The sequence below is a fragment of the Marmota monax genome, unplaced genomic scaffold (assembly GCF_021218885.2).
Source record: "Marmota monax isolate L192 unplaced genomic scaffold, Marmota_monax_Labrador192_F-V1.1 WCK01_AAM20220418_F8-fsc00264, whole genome shotgun sequence".
In the NCBI taxonomy this organism is placed as follows: domain Eukaryota; kingdom Metazoa; phylum Chordata; class Mammalia; order Rodentia; family Sciuridae; genus Marmota; species Marmota monax.
In genome coordinates this window covers 1,617,780-1,639,036 of record NW_026693143.1, presented here as the reverse complement: position 1 = coordinate 1,639,036, position 21,257 = coordinate 1,617,780, and the positions used below count along the sequence as shown (strand labels likewise).

Sequence of the window (21,257 nt, the reverse complement as noted above, 5' to 3'; positions counted from 1 at the left end):
TGAACTCACTTGTAAGCATTGTGAACTATCTGTTGGTTCAGCGACTTGTGGTAGTGTTGGGGTATTTTTGCTGATGATATCATCGGTGATATTTTTCCAAAAGGAGCCGTCAATTGGCTTGGTGTATCTTCCTCCCTTCTGCTTGTCATGGTCGTTCAGCTAAAATTTGGGGGCCAACAGAGGTGAGGCAAAGAACCTCACCGCCCCGCTGGTACAAAGACTTATCCACAGGTGTGGCTGTATACTGGACCGGTAGTCAGTGACAGGTAAGATCCAATTGCAATGGTACCAACCTAAGACAGAAGGCTGACGCCTTGAGGTCAGCTCATCCGATAACGGGTAAGGACCATATGTACTATTGGACAACCTAAGGCAGGCACAGTCCCTAAGCCACAAGCTTGTTGTTTAAACAGAGAGGGGGAGATGTTGAGAGCCACAGCCGAAGGGGCCCCAGCAAACTTCCAGCTGCCAGTTGATGATTGGCTCACAGCAGCCCCAGCAAACTTCTAGCTGCCAACTGATTGGCTCCTCTGCGGTGATGCTCATTGGGCTGTTTCTCTGCCCTTTCAGACCATGGAGCTGCTCATTGGGGGACTTTTTTTTGGCTCTGCCCACAACCCAGCCAATTAGCCTCAAGGGCAGGAGGAGTGGGGGAGGGGGAGAGGCTTGTGGGAAGCCGGTGGTGGCAGTTGGGCTCTGAAGGTTTTCCTGAGGAGCTGTTTTGTTTGGCGTGTGTGGTTCTAAAAATAGTTCATTTCTTTTGACAAGTGGCTCCTGAATTGTGCCCAGCCAGACTGCGGCAATGGATGAACAAAGAAAATGTGATACATATACACAATGAAATACTTACTATTCAAGTTATAAAGAATGAATCCTCTCATTTGTGACAACCTGGAGAAACCTGGAGAACACTACATTAAGTCAAAAAAGACATGCACACAAAGGCAAGTACCACGTGATCTCAATCATACGTGGAATTTAAAGAAGTAGAGAGTAGAAGACTGGCTGCCATTGACTGGGGAAAGGAGGGAAAAGGGCATAGAGAGGTACAGATTGGCCAATAGATACAAATATACAGATTTACAGTTGTAAATTTACAGGAGTAAGTTCTGGTATTCTACTGCACAACTGTAGACTATGGTTAATGTGTGACTATGGTTAATTCTATTGTGCTGAATGTTTCAAAACAGCAAGAAGAAAGGACGTTGGATATTCTCACTACCAGGGAAGGACAACTGTTATGAAGTGATGAATAAGCTAAATACCCTAATTTTATTACTACATGATGTACACTGAATTTACATCTCACTGTACCCTGCAAATATGTACAATTGTTCTGTGTGCAAAATTTAAAAACTAGTTTGGGGAGAAAACAAAACAAACAATAAAAACTGTAACAATAAGCCCCTGAATATAGAGCTGTCTGTGCATCTCCTGTTTCTAGTCTAGTCTCCACACAGTTAACTGGCTTATTTTTCTAGAATATTGATGAGATATTTATAAAATAGAAATGTGGTCTTGTTACTTCCCTGATTTGGAAGCCTAAATTCATTCCTTACAGCAAAAGAGTTTGAACACATTATCATGGTATTACTGATGACAGCCACCTTGCCAGCCTCATTTGAGGTGGTCCACATATCCCTAAGGTCTAATCATACTAGCTACTTGCCATCCCTGGCTGACTGAACCGCCTGTCTTACCAGCTCTCCCTGCCTCATTTGCCTAGTTCTTTCCTCCTCATTTTTAAAGAGCCACCTCCTTTCTATAACTTTCTCAGTCTCCAAAGAATATCTTACTCATGTTTCCACCACCCAGACAGACACGAGTTTAAAAGGTACATTAGTGACTGTTTGCTGACTCTCCACCTCATGGAGAGATTTTGGAGGGTGAGGACAACTTTTGTTATTTTTGTACCTTAAGACCTAACTAGGCATGCCTTCTGGAATGAGCAAGCCCTCCATTAGCTCAGTTAACTAAGATAATAACAACAATAATATAACAGTCTTCCCCATCTCTTCTCTTTCAAACCTATTCCAAGCAGGTTTTCTTCTGTCCCTCTTCAAAGAAACTGTCCTCAAGGTTCCCTGGTAGTCTCTTCAAACCCAACAGTCAACCCTGAATACTCAAACTGATCTGCAGCATCCTAGACAGCTGATTTTGAAAAACTTTCTTCACATAGTTTCCAGAACATCACACCTTGCTGTTTTTTTCTCCTTTTCCACTGGCCATTTGTCAATCTCCCTGAACTTTAAATACTGGAGTACCCTCAGTTCAGTCCTCAGAATTCCATTTACATTCTCATTGATGACTTCATTCAGTCCCATAGTTTTATGCCATCTCCCTCCAATGACTACGAAACTCACATACCTGGCCCCAAACTCTCTTACCTTTAGTACATTTGATATTTGAAACTGAATTCTTGATATCTTTTTCCAATGCATCCCTCCTAAAAGTCTTATCTACCTCTAGTAATGGTAATTTCTGACATCTACAAGTTAAGTATCATCCTTGATTCTTTTCAATCTTATACCCCACTTCTAATCAATGAATTTCAGTGAGTCTACAGACCCAGAATCCTACCATCCCTCACTACTTTTTCCGCTAACTCTTTAGGACAGACCACCTCATCTTTCTCCTAAACTGTTATACACAGCAGCCCAAATAATTCTCTTTTAAATAATTAGGCACATCATATCAACTCTTGTGCTTAAATTTCTTCAATGGCTTCCTGTTTTTCTTAGAGTAAAATGCATGATCTAGTCCCTGGTTATCTCTCTGGTCTCATCTATCACTGATGATCTTGCCTTTTACTCTTTTCCAATCACATGGGCTTCTCTGATGTTCCTGGAAGAGGCCAAGCATGCTCCCACTCCAGGGCCTTTGCATTTCCTGTTTTTCCAACTGTTTCCCAAAAGATGCTCTCCCTACTAGAAAATAAGTTCCACATGGGTCAAGAGTTTTGTCTGGTTTCCATCTTACCCCTGTGATTAAATCTTTAACTCCTGTTGAACAAGTGGGGTCTTATCTGGGTGTCTAACTTCCCAATGTTCTTCAAGGATCTGCTTCAATGTTATCTTCTTAGAGTTGTCTTCTTCTGCCCAAATAAAACTGTAACTTTTCTCTTTTCTTTCCATCCTTCTTACCTAGTTTTTCATAGCTCCCGACACAATCTGACATTAAATTAGATATTCAGTTATTCCTTATCTGCTTCCTCCACTAAATGGATCATCAGCCTACCACTGAGTACCTAAGCACACAGTATGTATTTGTTGAATGAATAAACAGACTATTCGCCTATGTGTCCCATCTTTCACCCTCTCACGTGACTCCTTCCCCTTTTATGAATCTCCAGCACCTCTTAAAGCACTCAGTATTTTCTTCTCAGCTCAGAGTTGTAAATGTCTATTGAAGGACAAATCAAAGAACAATGAGAAGATCTGAAACCTTGAAACATTAAAAACCAAAAAAGAAGCTGGAGATTGAGATATTTCACTTGGGCAAGATGATTAGGGGAGCCAAAGTGACACAATGAGGAAATAATATTAACAGAAAATAGTTCCAGAAGGCAGATTTAGCTATGCCATAACAAGCTTAAGTATTATACTCCAATAGCATAACAAAATCTTCTAAGCACTCAACACTCTCGCTTTTGAAATATTTTATAATTACACTAGATCTGACATGATCTTCCTGACAATTCTGTATAAGCTCTAAGTCTATTAATAGCTCAAGGATCATCACAAACACCATAAATTTTTAACTGCAGAATTACTTTTGAATTTCATTCTTTTATGATTAGACATCACTATACATACAACATATTTATAAAACTGAAAGTTTCTTTGAATTTAGTTACTAACTATATATGTAATTTGGGATACAGCAAAGGAAGTGTTGCTAGGCAGTGATAGCCATAATGGAGAAGGGCTACTGTACCCTGAGGGAAATGCAGATCAACTCCACCATGACAGAAGGGGCCAAAAGCATATATCTAACTACTTCTATACTTCTATCTAACTACTTTTATCTAAGTACTTCCACTTATCTATCTAGCACCTTCAACATAAGCATGTTGAATTCCCCTTCTGCTTGAACAGCTTTTTTGCAAACATTCAGAAATGACTGAGATTGCTCCCACCTAATCACAAAGGTTTTGATTAAATGGCTTCCTTTGTTCCCAGTTGTCAGTGGCATTTTAGGCATAAAAATTATGGTAATCATCTGCTTAAAGGTTAAAGGTCTGTGTTTACATTTCAAGTAATATGCTTGAAGAGAGCAAGAGAGTCACAAAAATGTCAGACTGACATAAATAAATGGCATGCGCTTATTGTGCACTTTAAATGGAAAAGCTCCTAAACTGGATTATTGTTTCAGTTTATACCAGTCTAATATGTAAAGGAAGACTTTACATATTAGACTGGTATAAAGTCCTCGAAGACTCAGAAATAAAATCTTAATCTTTATTTTCACAATGAAAGTCACATTTTGGTTTTTTAGCCTTTCCTGCCATTCATTTATGACTACAAAGAGAATTCATACTTACAGACTTTTCTGAAAAAATTTAATATACATTTTTATTATTAAAATTCAAAGCTGTCACAGGTCTTAAAGCAAACAATTTAGTTAGCATCACCAAACAGAAGATTAAAAATTCCCTCATTTCTGGTACCATTATCACCAACATCAGCTTCCTTTCCTACTTTTCTTCTATCAAACTTCTTTTCTTAGACTTTTCTTTGATGTGTCAAACAAATTTTATTATTTTACATGGAATTTAAATAATAAATTATTTTAGGTGTCATTTTTAAAATCATGATGATTCAATTTGCCTTTAACAGTTTAGAGAAAAGCAAAAATTTAGAAGATATTATGGAGAAAAATTACATTATGAAAAAATTATTTATTAAGATTTCAACTGACAGGTAAGAGAAAAATAAAAATAAAATATTACTTCCATCTAGCTGAATCCAGGTTAATTAGGCTATAAACTATTTTACTACACAAAGAATATACTGAACATCAAGAAACCAATTAATGTTCTCTGTCATTTTATATGTAAATTAATGAAGTGAGAAAATATGTCAACTTAAAAAAACCTGAGAACAAAGTCTAATAAATGATAAATAGATTTTCTAAAATAATAAACCAATGCTTTTCAGTATGAAAAGACAGAAACTAACAGGAAAAAAAATGGAAAACTAATGAAAATTTTCAGGAAAACTTGTATTGTACTGTATTATACTTCAGAGGGATCAGGACACTGCAGAGACCCTTTCAAAGGGCAGTGGTCTTTACAAACTGAAGGAGGAACACCTGCTTACATGGTCTTCTCATTCAACAGGCGATCTTTTGATTCCAGACATGGTAATAATAAAGACTTTAAGAAAGGATATGCTAAGAAGATAATGTGACCAAGGAAAAAGTAAAAACAGGCAAATTTACTTATTTATTGGGCAAGGGAAAGCACAGTTAGCTTTTAAATACACATCTCTAAATTTGACAATTAGACAAGTTCAGGAAAAAACTTATCCAAAGATCACAGAAGTTAGGCAGATACCATAGATATTTATTATTAGGCTGACAGATGAGTGGCAGCTCATCTCAAAGAAGAGCTAGTTTAGTACCACTGCTTACTTACTTGGTCAGGCCATTTCACTGTATATCTATGTGGGAAATTACAAACAAATCTGAAACTATGGTTGATAATCATAATCTATTAACTACAGAGATGACAGAGAAACTGCCAGACTCCAATGGTGAATTTCAGCCCATCTTGGCATTCTTTCCCTTTTTAAAAAAATTCCAGTGCTGGGGACTGAACCCTGGACCTCACACGTGGTGGGCAGGTGCTCTACTGTTGAGCTATACCCATAACTCCCTTAGCTTGTTTCTCGAGAAAACAAGAAAAACTTAGGCTGTGGACTAAGATCTGTAGAATAAGACTGGATGACTAAGGTCATGCTAAGAATCAAACAAAGAGAATCCAAAATGAAACAAAGAAAAGTTCCAACATATTTGAAAGCCAACAGAGTTCACAAAACGAAGGCTTTTGCAGGATGGGGGTAGGATGGGTTAATAAAGGGAGGGGGCTTGTCTGGTCAAACAAGGATCCTTGATTTGAATGAAGATTTAAGATTAAATAGATAGCAAAGCCAGGGGGAAAAGCCAAATTAAGTTAGGAAATATGAAACCTAGGGATCTGAGTTTATTCGTCTACTCCATGAACATATACTGAAGAAATGCTATATGCCAAGGTAAGTACCATGACTTAAACTCAGCCTCCACATTCATGGGTTCCACATCTGTGGATTCAACCAACTGTAGATCAAAACTATTTTTTTTTTAAAGAAGTATCAGTACTGAATATGAATAGGATTTTTCCTTGTTATTACCTAAATAATATAGTATAACTATTTACATAGCATTTCGATGGTATTAGGCATTTTAAGTAATCTAGAGATGATTAAAGTAGGTCATATGCAAATATGATGCCATTTATACAAGGGACTTGCACATCTGGACTGTGCTCCTGGAGGCACTGCAGTGCCTCCTGGAACCAATGTCCCAGATATTGAGGGGCAACTGCATTTAAAAAAAAAAGAAGAAGGAGGAGGAGGAGGAGGGAGAAGGGGAGGGGGAGGGGAAGGGGCAGAAGGAAGGACGGAAGGAAGGAAGGAAGGAAGAGAAAAGAAAAGAAGTACAGGATTTACTGGGTCAAAACATCTCCAAATGATCAAGGAGAAGTTCACTGCTTATTTTCTTCTGTTTCACTCTGTTCACCTAAGGTATCAAAACACACTTCTCACATTTTCCACATCTCTGCTAAAGATCACCACCCAACACTCTGCTTCATTTTCATCTTAGCAGTTATCAGCCTGTTTCACTATATTATATATAGTTTTTTGTCTCTGCTCCAATAAAATACAAGTTCTAAAGAAGATAGGAATTATCTCTATGCACTGATGCTTTCTTAGCATCATAACTATGCCTGGCATATAATAATTATTTCAATAAATATTTCTTATAAGAATTATTACATTTGATTTATAAAAAACTTCCAATAATAGAAGTATGCACATAATATAGAATTTAAGAAAAAGAAAATGATTGCTTGTTTGGGGTTGGTTGAAAGAATGAAGAAAAATTCAGAGAAGCCTGGGGTTAATGTAGACACAGAGAAACATCCTGAAACACATAAATTTCTGACCATGGTGACCAACCACAAGAAAAAGATTTTTTTTTTTAACTTACATATGACAGCAGACACATTACAATTCTTATTACATATATAGAGCACAATTTTTCATATCTCTGATTTTATACAAAGTATATTCACACCAATTCGTGTCTTTATACATGTACTTAGGATAATAATGATCATCACATTCCACCATCATTTATAACCCCATGTCCCCACCTTCCCCTCCAACCCCTCTGCCCTATCTAGAGTTCCTCTATTCCTCCCATGCTCCCTCTCCCTATCCCACTATGAATCAGCCTCCTTATATCAAAAAAAAATTTGGCATTTGTTTTTTGAGGATTGGCTAACTTAGCATTATCTTCTCTAACTCCATCCATGTACCTGCAAATGCCATGATTTTATTCTCTTTTATTGAATATTACTCAGATTTTTTTAAAAAATTTTAAATGTTGTGTTAGCTTAAAAACTACAGAGGGTCCCCTTTGTGTTGCCATCTAACCCATCTTCTTGAAGCATGCATTTCATCATGGATGCAATTTTAGGATTCAATTGTCAAGAACTGGGCTCCTACTACATAGAAAACTAAAACCAAACTTTCTTCCTGAATTTAAAAACTATTTATACAGTGATCTAAGACTCTGTCTAAAACAAAGCTTCTCAGCATGTACCAGTGCCCCAACCACAAACATATGCCAGACTATAAGCAATCTCTGTTTTACTTTCTATATGCATTTAGCATAATACTAAAGAGTTCAGGTACTTCATAATACATAAAAACACACATTTATATATAGTTGATTAGATGATTGACTTCTACTCTATATAACAAAGGAATTAATTCTAGTTACTTACCAAATCAATAAGGCTTTCTTGTATTCTGTTGAGAGTTGTTCTTAATCTACTACTACTAAGACCAAGTCCTGTTGATTCCAACTTAAAAAAAAAAGGCATAGTTATATCACTCTAGAGATGATTTTGCAAATGATGCATCTTAAAATTAACCAAAGTATTTGATGAGTTTCCAATTAGTTAGCCTTCAGAGGGTTTCCAAAAGGCATTAAAAAATTCTAGCACATCAAGGAAAGAAGTCAAACCTTAGCCCTTAAGGGAATCAAAGCACAATTTACTCATGAGCAATCTTATGAATTAGCAGGAGAATTTCTTTCCCACAAGTTATTAGCTTTAGTTACAAAGCTTAAGGTTTTAGATACTTAAAGAGAGCATCCTCTATTGTAGTTAAGGTTTGCTGCTGTATATTTATCTAAAAGGAAAATGCAGAATGTTACTAATTTATTTTTCTTATACAAATTAAAGACAGCCTAAATCCTCATTCAAAAATTAATCAAATTTTCTTAGGCTTAGTAAACATTTCACAGTATAGAATTCTACTCATTATCACAAAGCCAAAGCACTTACAAAAACATTGACACAAGAGAATAAATGAGAAGAGTGACTTGATACTTAAGACATGAAAAGCCAGTGAGTCAGTTCTTGGTGTGATAATTCAAATGATGAAAATAAATTTGAGAGATAATCATAGACACCTAGATATTTGGAAAAAAAGTTAAAATGTTCTCTGAGCCAATAAATTAGAAACATTAATTATTAATAGTAAGCTATAAAATATATATTTCCATTAGTATATTCATAGATACATGTATAACTGTGAATATATACCCATACCCACGAGCATGCATACACACTTATTAATACTCTTCTTCTCCAATCCAAGAACGAGAAATTTACACATGTCAAAAAGTCCCAAGCTAAAATAGCTAATGTGATGACACTATATAGTAAAACAGGAACTAATTGCTAATTTTAATAATTTTATTTTTTCTAGGTTTTATACACCTCATTAATTCATTTTTCTTCCCTTTTCATTAAGGTACTTTTATATATAAATTAATTGGTTTTAAGTATACAGTTTGACAAATTTTGGTAGTTGTTACAGTCTTGCAACCAGCTCACAATCGAAATATAGAATTCTCTCCTCTTTTGAGAATGTGCTCATGCTGTCTGCACTTATTTTCTCCCCACATCCTTAACCTTTGATCAGCTTTCTGTCACTAAAATTTTAGCCTTTTCTAAAATCTCAAATAAATGGAATCATAGTGTGCTATCTTTAGTTTAGCTTCTTTTATCAGCATGCTTTTAGGATTCAATTGTGCTATGAGTCCGTTCCGTTAGTATTTTGCACTTGTTTAATATTTAATAATATAGATAGACAGCAAATCTGTTTGCTTATTCACCAGTCTCTAAAAATTTGGGTTCCAGTTTGGCCTATTTGTATAATGCCTCAGTGAATTTGCACTGAGATGTCAGTCTTTACCTGGACATATATTATTTTTAGTTCTTTTGGGTAAATACTCATAAGTGTAATTTCTGGTTAATATTTTTAACTTTATCAGATATTGCCATACTGTTTTCTAAAGTAACCAGAACTTTTTCATTTCCACAAGCAATGTATATGAATTTTAGTTGCTCCATGTCATGAACTTAATGTTTGTACTTCCCAAATTCATGGTAAAGCTATGGCTCATAATGTGATGCTATTTGGAGATAATCAGGGTTAGATGAGTTCAGGAGGTTGAAACCCTGGTACAATGGGATTAGTGTCTTATAAAGAAGAGTCAACTGAGAGCTTACTCTCCCCACCAAATGAGCAGAGGAAAGGCCAAATTATAACACGATGAGAAAGCAGCTCTCTATAAGCTAGGAAGAGAGTCCTTGGGAACTAAATTGGCTGGTACTGTGATCTTGCTTCTTCAGCCTCCAGAACTGTGAGAAATAAATTTGTTTTTAATGTTGCTCAGTCTATGATTATTTTGCTATGGCAGCCTCAGCAGACTAAAACATGCACAATTTTAACAATCTGTGATGTTCTTTCAATTAGCCATTCCAGTAGATATGCAGTAGCACTGCATTTCTGATGACCAGTGATGTAGAACACCTTTTCACATGTCTTCTTTTGTGATATATTTGATCAATTTTTTTTGCCCATTTTTATACTGGATTCCTTATTTTCTTATGGAGTCCCAAAAGCTGTTTATACATTGTGGAAACATGCCTGTTCTCAATATGGTTTGCAAGATTTTCTCCTAGTCTGACTTGCCTTTTTGTATTTCTGTCTTTCAAAAAGCAAAAGTTGCTACTCATGAAGTCCTTTATCAATACTTCCCTTTATGATTCATGTCTTTTTAAAGCAGCATATGCCCAACTAAATTGCCAGAGATTTTTTTCCTATGTTGTTTTTTAGTTTTAGTATTTTTTTTAAATGTAAGTTTCACGGTTTTGGATCTTATTTGAGTTTTATAAACAGTGAAAACATTGAGACTGAATATCACATTAACTGTTTTATGGAGGCCCATAATTTGGTTAAGGAAATTCTCTGCTCTAACTAGTTTCCTGAGTTTTTAAATCACAAAATTGTCAAATGCTTTTAAAAATATTTAAAGTCACGAGTTTTTCTTTTGAAGAATATTAATTGGTGAGATACACTGATTCTGGGATAGGATTTTAGGCTGTTAAATCAATTCTGTAGTCTCAAGATAAATACCACTTGATCATGAATCAATTTTCTAAAACCTTAAGGATTTCTTAAAATGTATGTACATAAGAGATACTGGACTGTTATCCAGTATCTCTGTGGTGTCATCATCTGTTTTAGGAATGAAGGTAATACTGGTGTCACAAAACAAATCGTCAAACCCCTTTTCCTCTATTCTTTGGCATATTATGTAGTGTTAATACTTTTTGAAGCTTTTTATTTATAAATTTAAATTTATCTAAATGAAAAAGAACTGCTCAAGTTTTCTACTTGTTAGGTCAATTTTTATAATTCAAGTTTGCCAAGGAATTAATTCATTTCATCTAGTTTGGAAAATTTATTGGCATAATATTGTTCAAAATATTTCCTATAGTCCGTTTAAGCATCTGTAGTGATGCTCTCCATTTCATTTTTGCTACTGACAATTTCCCTTATCTGTTAATTTTTCCTTATCAGTATAATTAGCATTTTATCAATTTTATTCATATCTTATAAGAACCAATTTTTGGTTTTTTTCCCCTATTGCTTTTGTTTTCAATTTCTTCTTTTACCTTTACTATTTCTCTCTTCTTCCTGCTCTTTTTGGGTTTAATTTGTACTTCTTTTTCTAGCTTCCTAAGGTGGAAATTGTGAACATTAACTTGAGATGTTCTTTTCTGGTATCAGCATTTTAAAAACTACATACTTTTCCTCTGCACATAGGTGCATCCCACCTATGTTGTGTTTTCATTATTATTTGGCTCAAAACATTTTCTCATGTGATTCTTTCTTTGCCCCAATTATTTGAAAGTGTGCTGTTTAATTTTGAAATATTTAGAAGTGTGTGTGTGTGTGTGTGAAAGAGAGAGAGAGAGAGAGAGAGAGAGAGAGAGATGCGATATGCTTGGGATTGCCCAAGGCCTTGTGCACATAGGCAAGCACTGTACCTCTGAGCTACATCTCCAGCCCTAGTTATCTTATTGTTATGGATTTCTAACTTAACTCATTGTCATTGAATAACATGCTATGCATTGTTTCAATTTAAAAAAAAATATTAGGATATGTCTATGGCCCAGAATATGATCTACCTTGATAAAAGTAGATACTTTTATCTACTTTTGTAAAATCTACTTTCATAGGCACTGGAAAAGAATATTTATCCTGTCATTTTTCTGTCAGTTTGATATGTTGTCCCACATGTATCAATTAAGTCATTATGGTTGATGATACTGTTCAAATCTAAGTATTTGCTGATTTTGTCTATTTTACTATATTAGTTATTGTTTGCTCTTAAAATCTCCAGCTATGGTTGAATTTTATTTTCCCTTTAATTCTATCAATTATTGTTTTATCTATTTTGAAGCTGTTATCAGGTGCTTCACATTTATATCATCATATTTTTCTTGAATTGATGCTTATATCATTATTACTCTGATAATACATTTTATCTGCAGATCTAGTTTACCTGAGATTAATATATTCACTAAAGCTTTTTTATGCTTGATATTTATATGGCATATCTTTTTCTATCCATTTGTTTTTAACCTATGTGGGCTTTTTTTTCATTTTAACATTTAAGGTATGTTATTATTTTTAAGTGAGGGCTTTGTTTTTAATCTGTCCAATCAGACAGATTAAATGTCTGGTCTATTAACATGAGATGAAATCATTAGTTGGATCTGTATCTACCATTATATGTAGATTTCTACTTCCCAATAATTCTTTATATTCTTACTTGGAATAATATCTATTGACTTCTCTTCAAGTTCACATGTCTTCTTTCATGTCTATTTAGTTATTAAGTACATTCATCATTTTTTTTCCATTTTTTGAAATTGTATTTTCAGCTCTAAGATGTCACTTTTATTTTTTTTTTATTACTGTCACTATTAGAACTTAATTCTCTGCTGACTTGCTCATGCATTTAAAACATGTTCTTTTTTACTTCATTAAAGACAGTCAAAGTCGTACTTCACTGACATTAAGCCTTTCTTAATTCTAATATCTTGGCATCAGATTAGATTTTTTTTATTTAGTTAGATTTTACTTAACTATCTGCTCCACTTTTTTGATTTATGCATCTGAATATTCTAGACTTTGTTTTTTCTTCTCCCATAATTAATATTTCCTTTATTTTCAGTATGTGATTTTCTTGGCTGGGCTTAACTATAAACTGTCTTACGCAGCAGCTTTGTTTCTGTTCAGATCATTTTTAAAAATATATTTTTAGTTGTAGATGGACACAGTATGTTTTATTTATTTTTTTATGTAGTGCTGAGGTTCGAACCCACTGCCTTACATGTGCTAGGCCAGCATTCCACCACTGAGCTACAACTCCAGCCCATCTATTCAGATCTTTTTCTTTGAGTAGGTTGTAGTTACTCTGTTCTACAAAAACAATGGTTCATGGATTAGTCAAATATAAGTAAGGTGAATGTAATCATCTCTTCTATAGCTACTTCCCTTCTCAGTTTCCTCCACTCTTAACAGTATCCCTGGTTTCCTGGATCTACTTTTCTAGTCACCAAGTGCAGTGAAGATGCAGGGTTTCTCAGGCTTATCTCCACTTATGTGCCACATGGACTTCACTAAGCCCTGGGTAAAAGCCATAGGCATGGGGTTTATTCATATAGCTCCCCTTTCTCCTCCCTTTACATTAACATGAACTCCCCACCAGTCTATTTGCTTCTTTTGCTTACTCTCCAGAATGCTCAAACAATTGGCTTTTGAATAACATCCAGGTTTTTATAGTTATTTTCTATAGAAAATATCATCCAGTAAGGTCTCAGTCTCTCATACCTGGAAGTGAAATAATTTCCTTGAAGTTTAAATAGTCAATCACAGACTACTCTACAGGGAAACAGTTTTATTAATAAAAGGTAATTAAATTTATTCAGGCTTACAAACTGTTGTCAAGAACCCTCCTAACACCTACTTGAAAAGCAAATCATTAGTACACTGAGCCCTGGGCACCTATTTTCCACTTTGTGCTTAGTAGTGTGTGAAGGTAAGCTACAAAATGACTGGTCTTCATAAGAGCACAGTTAAGACCAAGGAAAATGTAACTCAAGAGAAGAATGGAAAGCCTGAGGCAAGGCAAGATGAAGAAATACTAAGAGTGACATTATTACAACAGAATTTAATGGATTAGATATAAAATAAAGCATGGTGTAGTTCAGTGAGGAGCCAGAGCTTCTGGAAGAATTAGTGTCAACAGGAGGAAATCTCTGGATTAATGCATGCAGTGCCCCCCACCTACCGCCAATGATTTTCTAAAAACCAGAACACCCAGGAAAATATGCTTATAATTCCTCAAGGAGCATCCAACTAAATTCACTCACAGTAGTCCCTTTCTTCTGGGAGAGAAGCAAGTGCAAGTACATACTTGTTCTTTCTATTCCACCTACCATCTGATTCTTTCACTCCTTTCCTACCAATGAAAACTTAACAGTTAATAAAGCAATTTAGTGAATGTTATTTGGAGGCAATCTGGAGTATGTAGTTGTTTTTATAAATATGGGAATTTCTAGGAATGGGCTTGAAAAGCTTATTCTCTTAAGAAATCAAAACTATTCTTCAACATTGTATGCATACATGTGCTAACTTGTGTTTTTCATTTAGAGATTGTCTTCCTCCAAAAGTGATTTAAAATAGTTAAGAAGAATATAATCTGACAAAGAAAACAAAATAAAACAAACCAACAAAAACTAATAAAGCAAAATACAGGCAGAGGAGGGAAATGGACTATTTATTTTTATAAATTTGTTCAGAAAAAACCCTTTCATAAAGATTCAGTCATTGCTTGAGTATTTTTTTTTTAATTTTGCAGAATCAAAAATAGTAGGTTCAAATTTTAAGCTATTCTGTTTGAAAATGTTCATATTTTCAATATTTACTTTGTAGCTAAAAGTTAGTATTAATAAATGTAATCTAAAATGGAAAAGGCCGTTCTTAAAAAGTACAAGTAAACCAGGTACAGTAGTGCACACCCGTAACCCCGCTATTCCAGGAGGCTAGGGCAGAAGGACTGTAATTTCGAGGCTAGCCTCAGCAACTTAGTAAGACCCTGTCACAAAATAAAAAAATAAGGGCTGGGAAGGTAGCTCAGTGGTAGAACACTCCTGAGTTCAGTCCCAAGTACAATAAATAAATAAATAAGTGAAAGAAAGAGGAACAGAAAACGCTATATTTACTCATGCATACTTACTCATACAGATATTTTATATTGGCTCACATAAAGCAAACTATTCGTAATATAACCTAAGGGCAGATACCACTGTTAAAATCTCCTAACGGTTATCTGTTTCAATGTAATTACTTTGTGTTGAGTCTTATATAACTGAAAATGCATTCAACATATTTTCCATTAAGCACCTAACAACACTCCACCAACCTTCTCAGGTTCTAATGAGCCCCACTGCAAACAAATTCACTCCAGTACAAAATAAGGTGGAAAGTCATGTCCCACACCAATTAGATAGCCAAGAGATTTTAAATGATGCTATTGTAGCACATTTTATCAATAATATTGTCCCAAACTGTTCTGTACAATATGGTAGTCAATAGTCACATGTGGCTATTATCTAAAAATAAATTAACTAAAATTAGATACAATTAAGAATTCAGATCCTCAGTCACATCAGTGACACTTTGAGTACTCAAACGCCATAGGCAGCTACCACACTGGGCAATGCAAACACAGAACATTCCCAATTACTGCAAAATCTCTAGGACAGCACTAGTCTGGAGGAATAATTCGGAAGACAGAGTAAAGACTCTGTAGAAGACTGAAAGTTTCTGATACTTAGCTAAAACCCTATAATGTCTTCCTCTGTTAACATTTATTTAGTGAGTTTCCAAATTCAGTGATAATTAGTACTCATTTTTAAGTAACATAAATTCTGCAGCAACACTTTATCTCTCATTATATTAGCATTCTTTCTAAAGAACAATTGTCAAAATTAGGAACATAGGAAATTCAAATCCTATATAAAAAGATCATCTCTTTGATACACTTGTGATCATTGGATATGAATATTAATATGATGAATGTTAATTATACATTAAAACTTACATGTTTTTGAAAAGGAAACATGATATTAGAAAAGTTGCTATTATGGTATATCCCTATGACCCAGTGGGATGTTCTTAAACGGAAAACTGTCAAACATCTATGCAACCACATAATAATTTCCAAGCATGAGATTTGTTCAAATATCATGGTATTCTCATTTAAGAGTAGAAAAATAATACTCCACTAGGAGTAGAAAAATAATAATAGTTTTGGGAACCCAAAAAGGAGATGTAAGAAACATTACCTCTAGCAGTCAGATGGTTCAATTAAACAAAACTTCAATTATTTTAATAAATACTTGTTATTACCTTTAAAATGTATTAGAAAAGTTTACCTATCCAACTGCTAAAGTTGTTAGTCAACATTTAAAAAGTCTCATTGAATATGTAGTAAATATATACAAAGTAACCTGAACATGTTTCATTGAGAAATATGTCCAGATTAGAAACAGATATTATATTTTTTCTGCCAAAAATTTGAATAGCATACAATATGGTTATCATATCAAAGCTTAAAATTAATATTTAAATAAGGAAACAGGCAGACAGAAAGCTGATATTAATAATTTGAAACCAACATAATCTTCAAAATAATGTTATCTAAGAATGTCATGTTATATAAGAATAAACATTTTTTATTTAAAAAATAAATAAATTTTAAAATAAGCATTTTCTCTCCAAAGGTTGACTTACTGAATCATTCCGGCCAAAAAAGGTATATATTGCATATAAGTAATAATCAAATAGCTGAGACATGAAATGGATAACATCAAAGGCAATAGGCTTAAGAATGTTCATCATCTGCATATATTTCCCTGAAATGAAAAAAAAGTCCAAAATTAAATGAAATAAAATACCTGATACTTTATAATTCTAATATAATGATAAAAAAGAATAAAGTATTATCCTCAAATATTTAAATAAAATGAAATACTGCCTCCTTGGTCACATGAGCCTTGTTTCAAGTATTCAGTGGTCACATGTGGCTGGTGGCTACTACATTACCAGCAGAAATTATAAACAGTCCCAACATACTGGAAAGTTCTACTGGACAGCACTGATGAATGATACCTACCCATTATTATATTTTACAAATTTTGTCAATTTTTTACAGAACTCCCATACTCTACCTCAAAAGATGCTCTACAAACAACATAGTTCCTCTTTTCTAGGAAATTCTAGAAATGTTTAAGTGTAATAAAGTAAAATACAACATACATAAGAAAAAGAGCTTTCATAATCTTACACACACACAACAGATGTAAAACGGCAAGAGAAAAGAGGACACAGCCACTCTCCCTTCTTTTCAACTCTAGTCCTGCTGAAATCTTGTGTCAGAGACAAAGAACATTTCTTTATACCCTCAAAGTATCAAGAATATATGCTCCTCATTCCTTCCTTTGGGAGATGCCAATATTCTATTCTTTCTCTAAACATATAATCAGATAGTCACAAGAAAAAAAATTTAAACCAAATATCTATATTTATAAACTTGCTACTGTATTTTAAGGGTACATGATAGATGGGCTGAACCAAAGAACAACTACAAGTCCTTAATTCTATTTTATTTTGTTCCCTTCCATAATATAGGGAAAGAAATCTATCTATTAAAAATATTCTATACCTTCTTCTAAAACAATTAAATTTTAAACAGGCCATTTACTTAATTTCCAAATAATTCAGGTGCTAGCTCAACTTCATATAACTTGTAGTTATAAATTTTAAATTGGCACTATTGAAGATAGCATAATTCAGAAGAAAATACATTAACTGCAGTAGAAGAAATGAAAAATTTACTATCAAAACCATTTCTTTACCTCAGTACATGTGTCTTAATTTATGTGACAGACAATCCTAAGTAACAGATGGTTATAAAGAGAAACTCAAATACAAGTACATATCAAAATAAAGTAAGATCTTTCAACTCATATTCCAGTCTTATTCCTATTTATAAATCTTTTGTTTTAGAGTCATCTTTCCCAATTAGTTTGTGTGTTCTGAAATTTTAAAAATAATCAACATTTTAAAATATTTGAAAGATATGCTCCTAGAACATTCTGGATAATTATGCTATTATTTCCTCAAATACAAACATAGTTACCTACACTACAACTAGTTAACACATTTAACAATGTAACATTGTGAAGAAAAAAACAGAAAAATATTTTAAACAGTACAAGAAAAATAGACAAAGTAGAATGCAAATAACTGAGCTGATACATATCCAGAATACACAATTCCTCTTCATTTCTAGTAAGATAAATCATTGCTCAGATACTTAATCTTGAGAAAAGATATGAAAATGAATTATGAATAAGTAAAGGCTATTTAACTTTTTTGGTAAAGGCTATTTTAAATGTACATTCAAAATAAAAAAAATGATTCCCTGTGAAAATAAAATTTAAAAATAATATTTATTCATTCAACAAACACTTTTTGAAGACTTTCTACATATCTGGCTTTGTGTTAAGGTACAAGGACACAAAGTCCCTGCTGCTCTCATACCTTACAAGGTTATGCCTGGAAGGTGGTGATCAAGGAGGAGGCTGCCAGTGTATTAAAGTGCATGAGAATGAAGATTGTCTATTCAGGCCAAGGGAGTAAACAGGCAGAGAGCAGTTCTTCTCAGATCTTACTCAATTAGAGGATTTTAAAATGAATTGAGCTCAGATCTGAGAAGAGGATGAAAAGGCAAGGACAGAAAAAAAGGAGAAATCTAAAAACATTTCTAGAACAGGGGTTGGCAAATCCTTTCTGTATAAAACCAAACAGATATTTCTGGCTCTGCATACCACACAGTCTCTGTGGCTCTGCTGCTCTCTGCTTTGATTACTTAGCCCTGCCACTGTAGGACAAGCAGCCACAGAAAGGGAGTAAAGACATGAGCATGATTGTATCCTAATAAAACTCTGTTTACCAGAAAAGGCAGCCAGCCCGACTCTGGCCTACATGCTAGTTTGTTAAACCCTGTTTTAGATGGCTGACCATGGATAGGAACAGGTTGTTGGAAAATATAAAGAAGCTATTTAACCATAACAAGGACATAGAGGACATGGAAGCTACTCATAGAGGAGTGACTGCTTAGAATCAAGTTGATATAGTAAGAGTAAAAAATGGGGCTGAAAAGGATGAAATGGCAGGTCCCATGTAGGACTGACAGCATCAGTCTATATTGCCCCAGCCCTAGCCCTAGCCCCCCTCTAGCAGATAGAGGCATAGGCTGCTACAATTTACCCACAGACAAAAACAAAAACAAGCCGGTATGGTGGCACATGCCTGTAATCCCAGCAGCTCAGGAGGCCAAGGCAAGAGGATCACGAGTTCAAAGCCAGTCTCAGCAAAAGTGAGGCGCTAAGCAACTCAGCAACTCAGTGAGATCCTGTCTCTAAATAAGATACAAAATAGGGCTAGGGATGTGGCTCAGTAGTTGAGTGCCCCTGAGTTTAATCCCTGCTACCCCCAACCCCCACCAAAAAACAAAAAATGAGAAGAAAAGACTTTAGGGCTCCTCTCTCAAAAAGTATATAAAGCAAACTAACCTCACGCACACACAAAAATTAAATAAACAAACTTTAAAATTTCATAATAAATTACAAAAGCTTAGGCTTTTAGATTGGATATTGGCAACAGAGACTAAAGTCTAACTCATTCTGGGATTTTGGGGTTCTTTCACCATAAAGTAAAGACTGCCAGTAAGTACCCCAGTCTTGTCCTATGCCACCAAACCTACCCAATCAGAATTCCTATTGAGGAGAAAGAGCCAGCTCAGACACAGATCTAATTACACAGAAGAAGAGACCTACAATAGCTATGTAGGCCTTTATCTTAAATATACATAAAAAATTTTTAAAAAATAGTCAAGTGCATAAGAAAACCTGGAGCATGAGAGTAAAAAGAGAAGCTGATCACAGAGAAAGCAAAATAATTCAAGCTAAAGAAGAGAGACGCGATAATTATATAATACCCTATACCACTAGAATATTAAAAAAAAGAATATGGCTCTTAAAGATTAAAAATATCATTTTTAAAATAAAAAAATTAAATAAAAGGGTCACAAAGAAGTTTCCAAAAAGGGTCAAGAAAAAACAAGAATACAGAAAATATCAGAGAAAATAAGACAAAAAGGACCAATTTAAGAGACTAAACACTTGAATAAAGGAGAGACAGTGAGAGAGAATGAGAACAAATAAAATAGGTGGCAATTATCAAAGAAATACTAGTATCAGTCATAAGGAACATAGGAGCCCTGAGACTGAGAGCCCACAAACTACTGAACATACTTATTAAAAAAGAACTCACACCCAGCATATCAACATAGAATTTGAGAATGTCAAGGGGGAAAGAAAATAATAAAAGCTTTCAGAGAGAAAGAGATGGGGCCGGGGGCAGGGGGAGTAGAAAGAAATTCAACTATAATATAACAACTAGAATACTTAGAAGTTTCAAAGTTCTAAAGAAAATAATTTCCACAGATAAACTGTCATTCAAACCAAACAGCAGAATGAAGATGTTTTTCAGACTGATATGAATTCAAAACATTTACCTCTCACCATCCTTTCCTGGGAAATAACTGGAAGAAAAACAGATCCCAAAAATAACCTCCACACTGTTTCCAGGAAGCAGTGAGACAAGTGTCTCTTGCTTTTCTTTACAAGTTCTTCCTTAGTAGACTTATTATTGTGAGATAAACTACCTTGATAAAAATATAAATATACAGTGCTGAAGTGAGCCTGCCTGGTTTAAAATATGCATCCAGCAGTTTAGGATGTAGTTCTGATGCTCACTGAAGAGAGTTACCTCATCCAGCCCAGATAACCAGGACAGACATCTCTTCCCAGATTATCCACTGCAAGAGGTCCTTCCTTCCTCCAACCAGCCTGTGTGATATCCTTTCTGATCCATGAATAATTAGCTTTGTTCAGGAATGAGATTTAATATTCATGATTTCCTCCACTGAGAGTGAAGCATGAAAGTTAAGAACTTACTAGCTCTAGGATGAGCGAGCCTATACTTTCCCACTTACCAGATGTGTCATAAAGTCAAATTCTATCTCTGAACTTCTGTTATTTGTTGTGTAAAAAGGATGTTGTGAAGAATTCATGAGAAAATACGTGTGAAACATTTAGACAGCATATGACAGATACATAGCTAAGCAACTGCAGTTACAACTATTATCTTAAGAAAATTATGGGGCTGGGGTCATAGTACAGTGGTACAGCACTTGCCTAGCATGTGTAAGGCACTGGGTTCATTTCTCAGCACCACATATAAATAAATAAAGGTTCATTGACAACTAACAACAACAACAACAAAAACAAAAGAAAACTATAATTATGATGAATTCAACAGGGAGAAGTATGGGATGTTACAAAAAGGGAACCCAACCTAAAACAGATATGAGGAAAAACTTCACAGGGGCAACACTGTTTAACTCTCTCATAACCAAGTCCAGAT

At 34.5% G+C, this 21,257-nt stretch overlaps 1 protein-coding gene across 2 annotated transcripts in view; it reads right to left on the bottom strand.

The window, feature by feature from the left end:
* Vps50 (VPS50 subunit of EARP/GARPII complex) overlaps positions 1-21,257 on the bottom strand; it is a 116,354-nt gene that overhangs the window by 16,417 nt on the left and 78,680 nt on the right. Inside the window, exons 21-22 of one of the 2 annotated variants that reach the window (XM_046455189.2) lie at positions 16,497-16,618; positions 8,054-8,134 (exon numbers count right to left, since the gene is read on the bottom strand). In XM_046455189.2, the coding sequence (XP_046311145.1) occupies positions 8,054-8,134; positions 16,497-16,618 (203 nt within the window). The remainder of the gene's footprint in view (positions 1-8,053; positions 8,135-16,496; positions 16,619-21,257) is intronic. The other variant, XM_046455191.2, reaches the window with a different exon arrangement.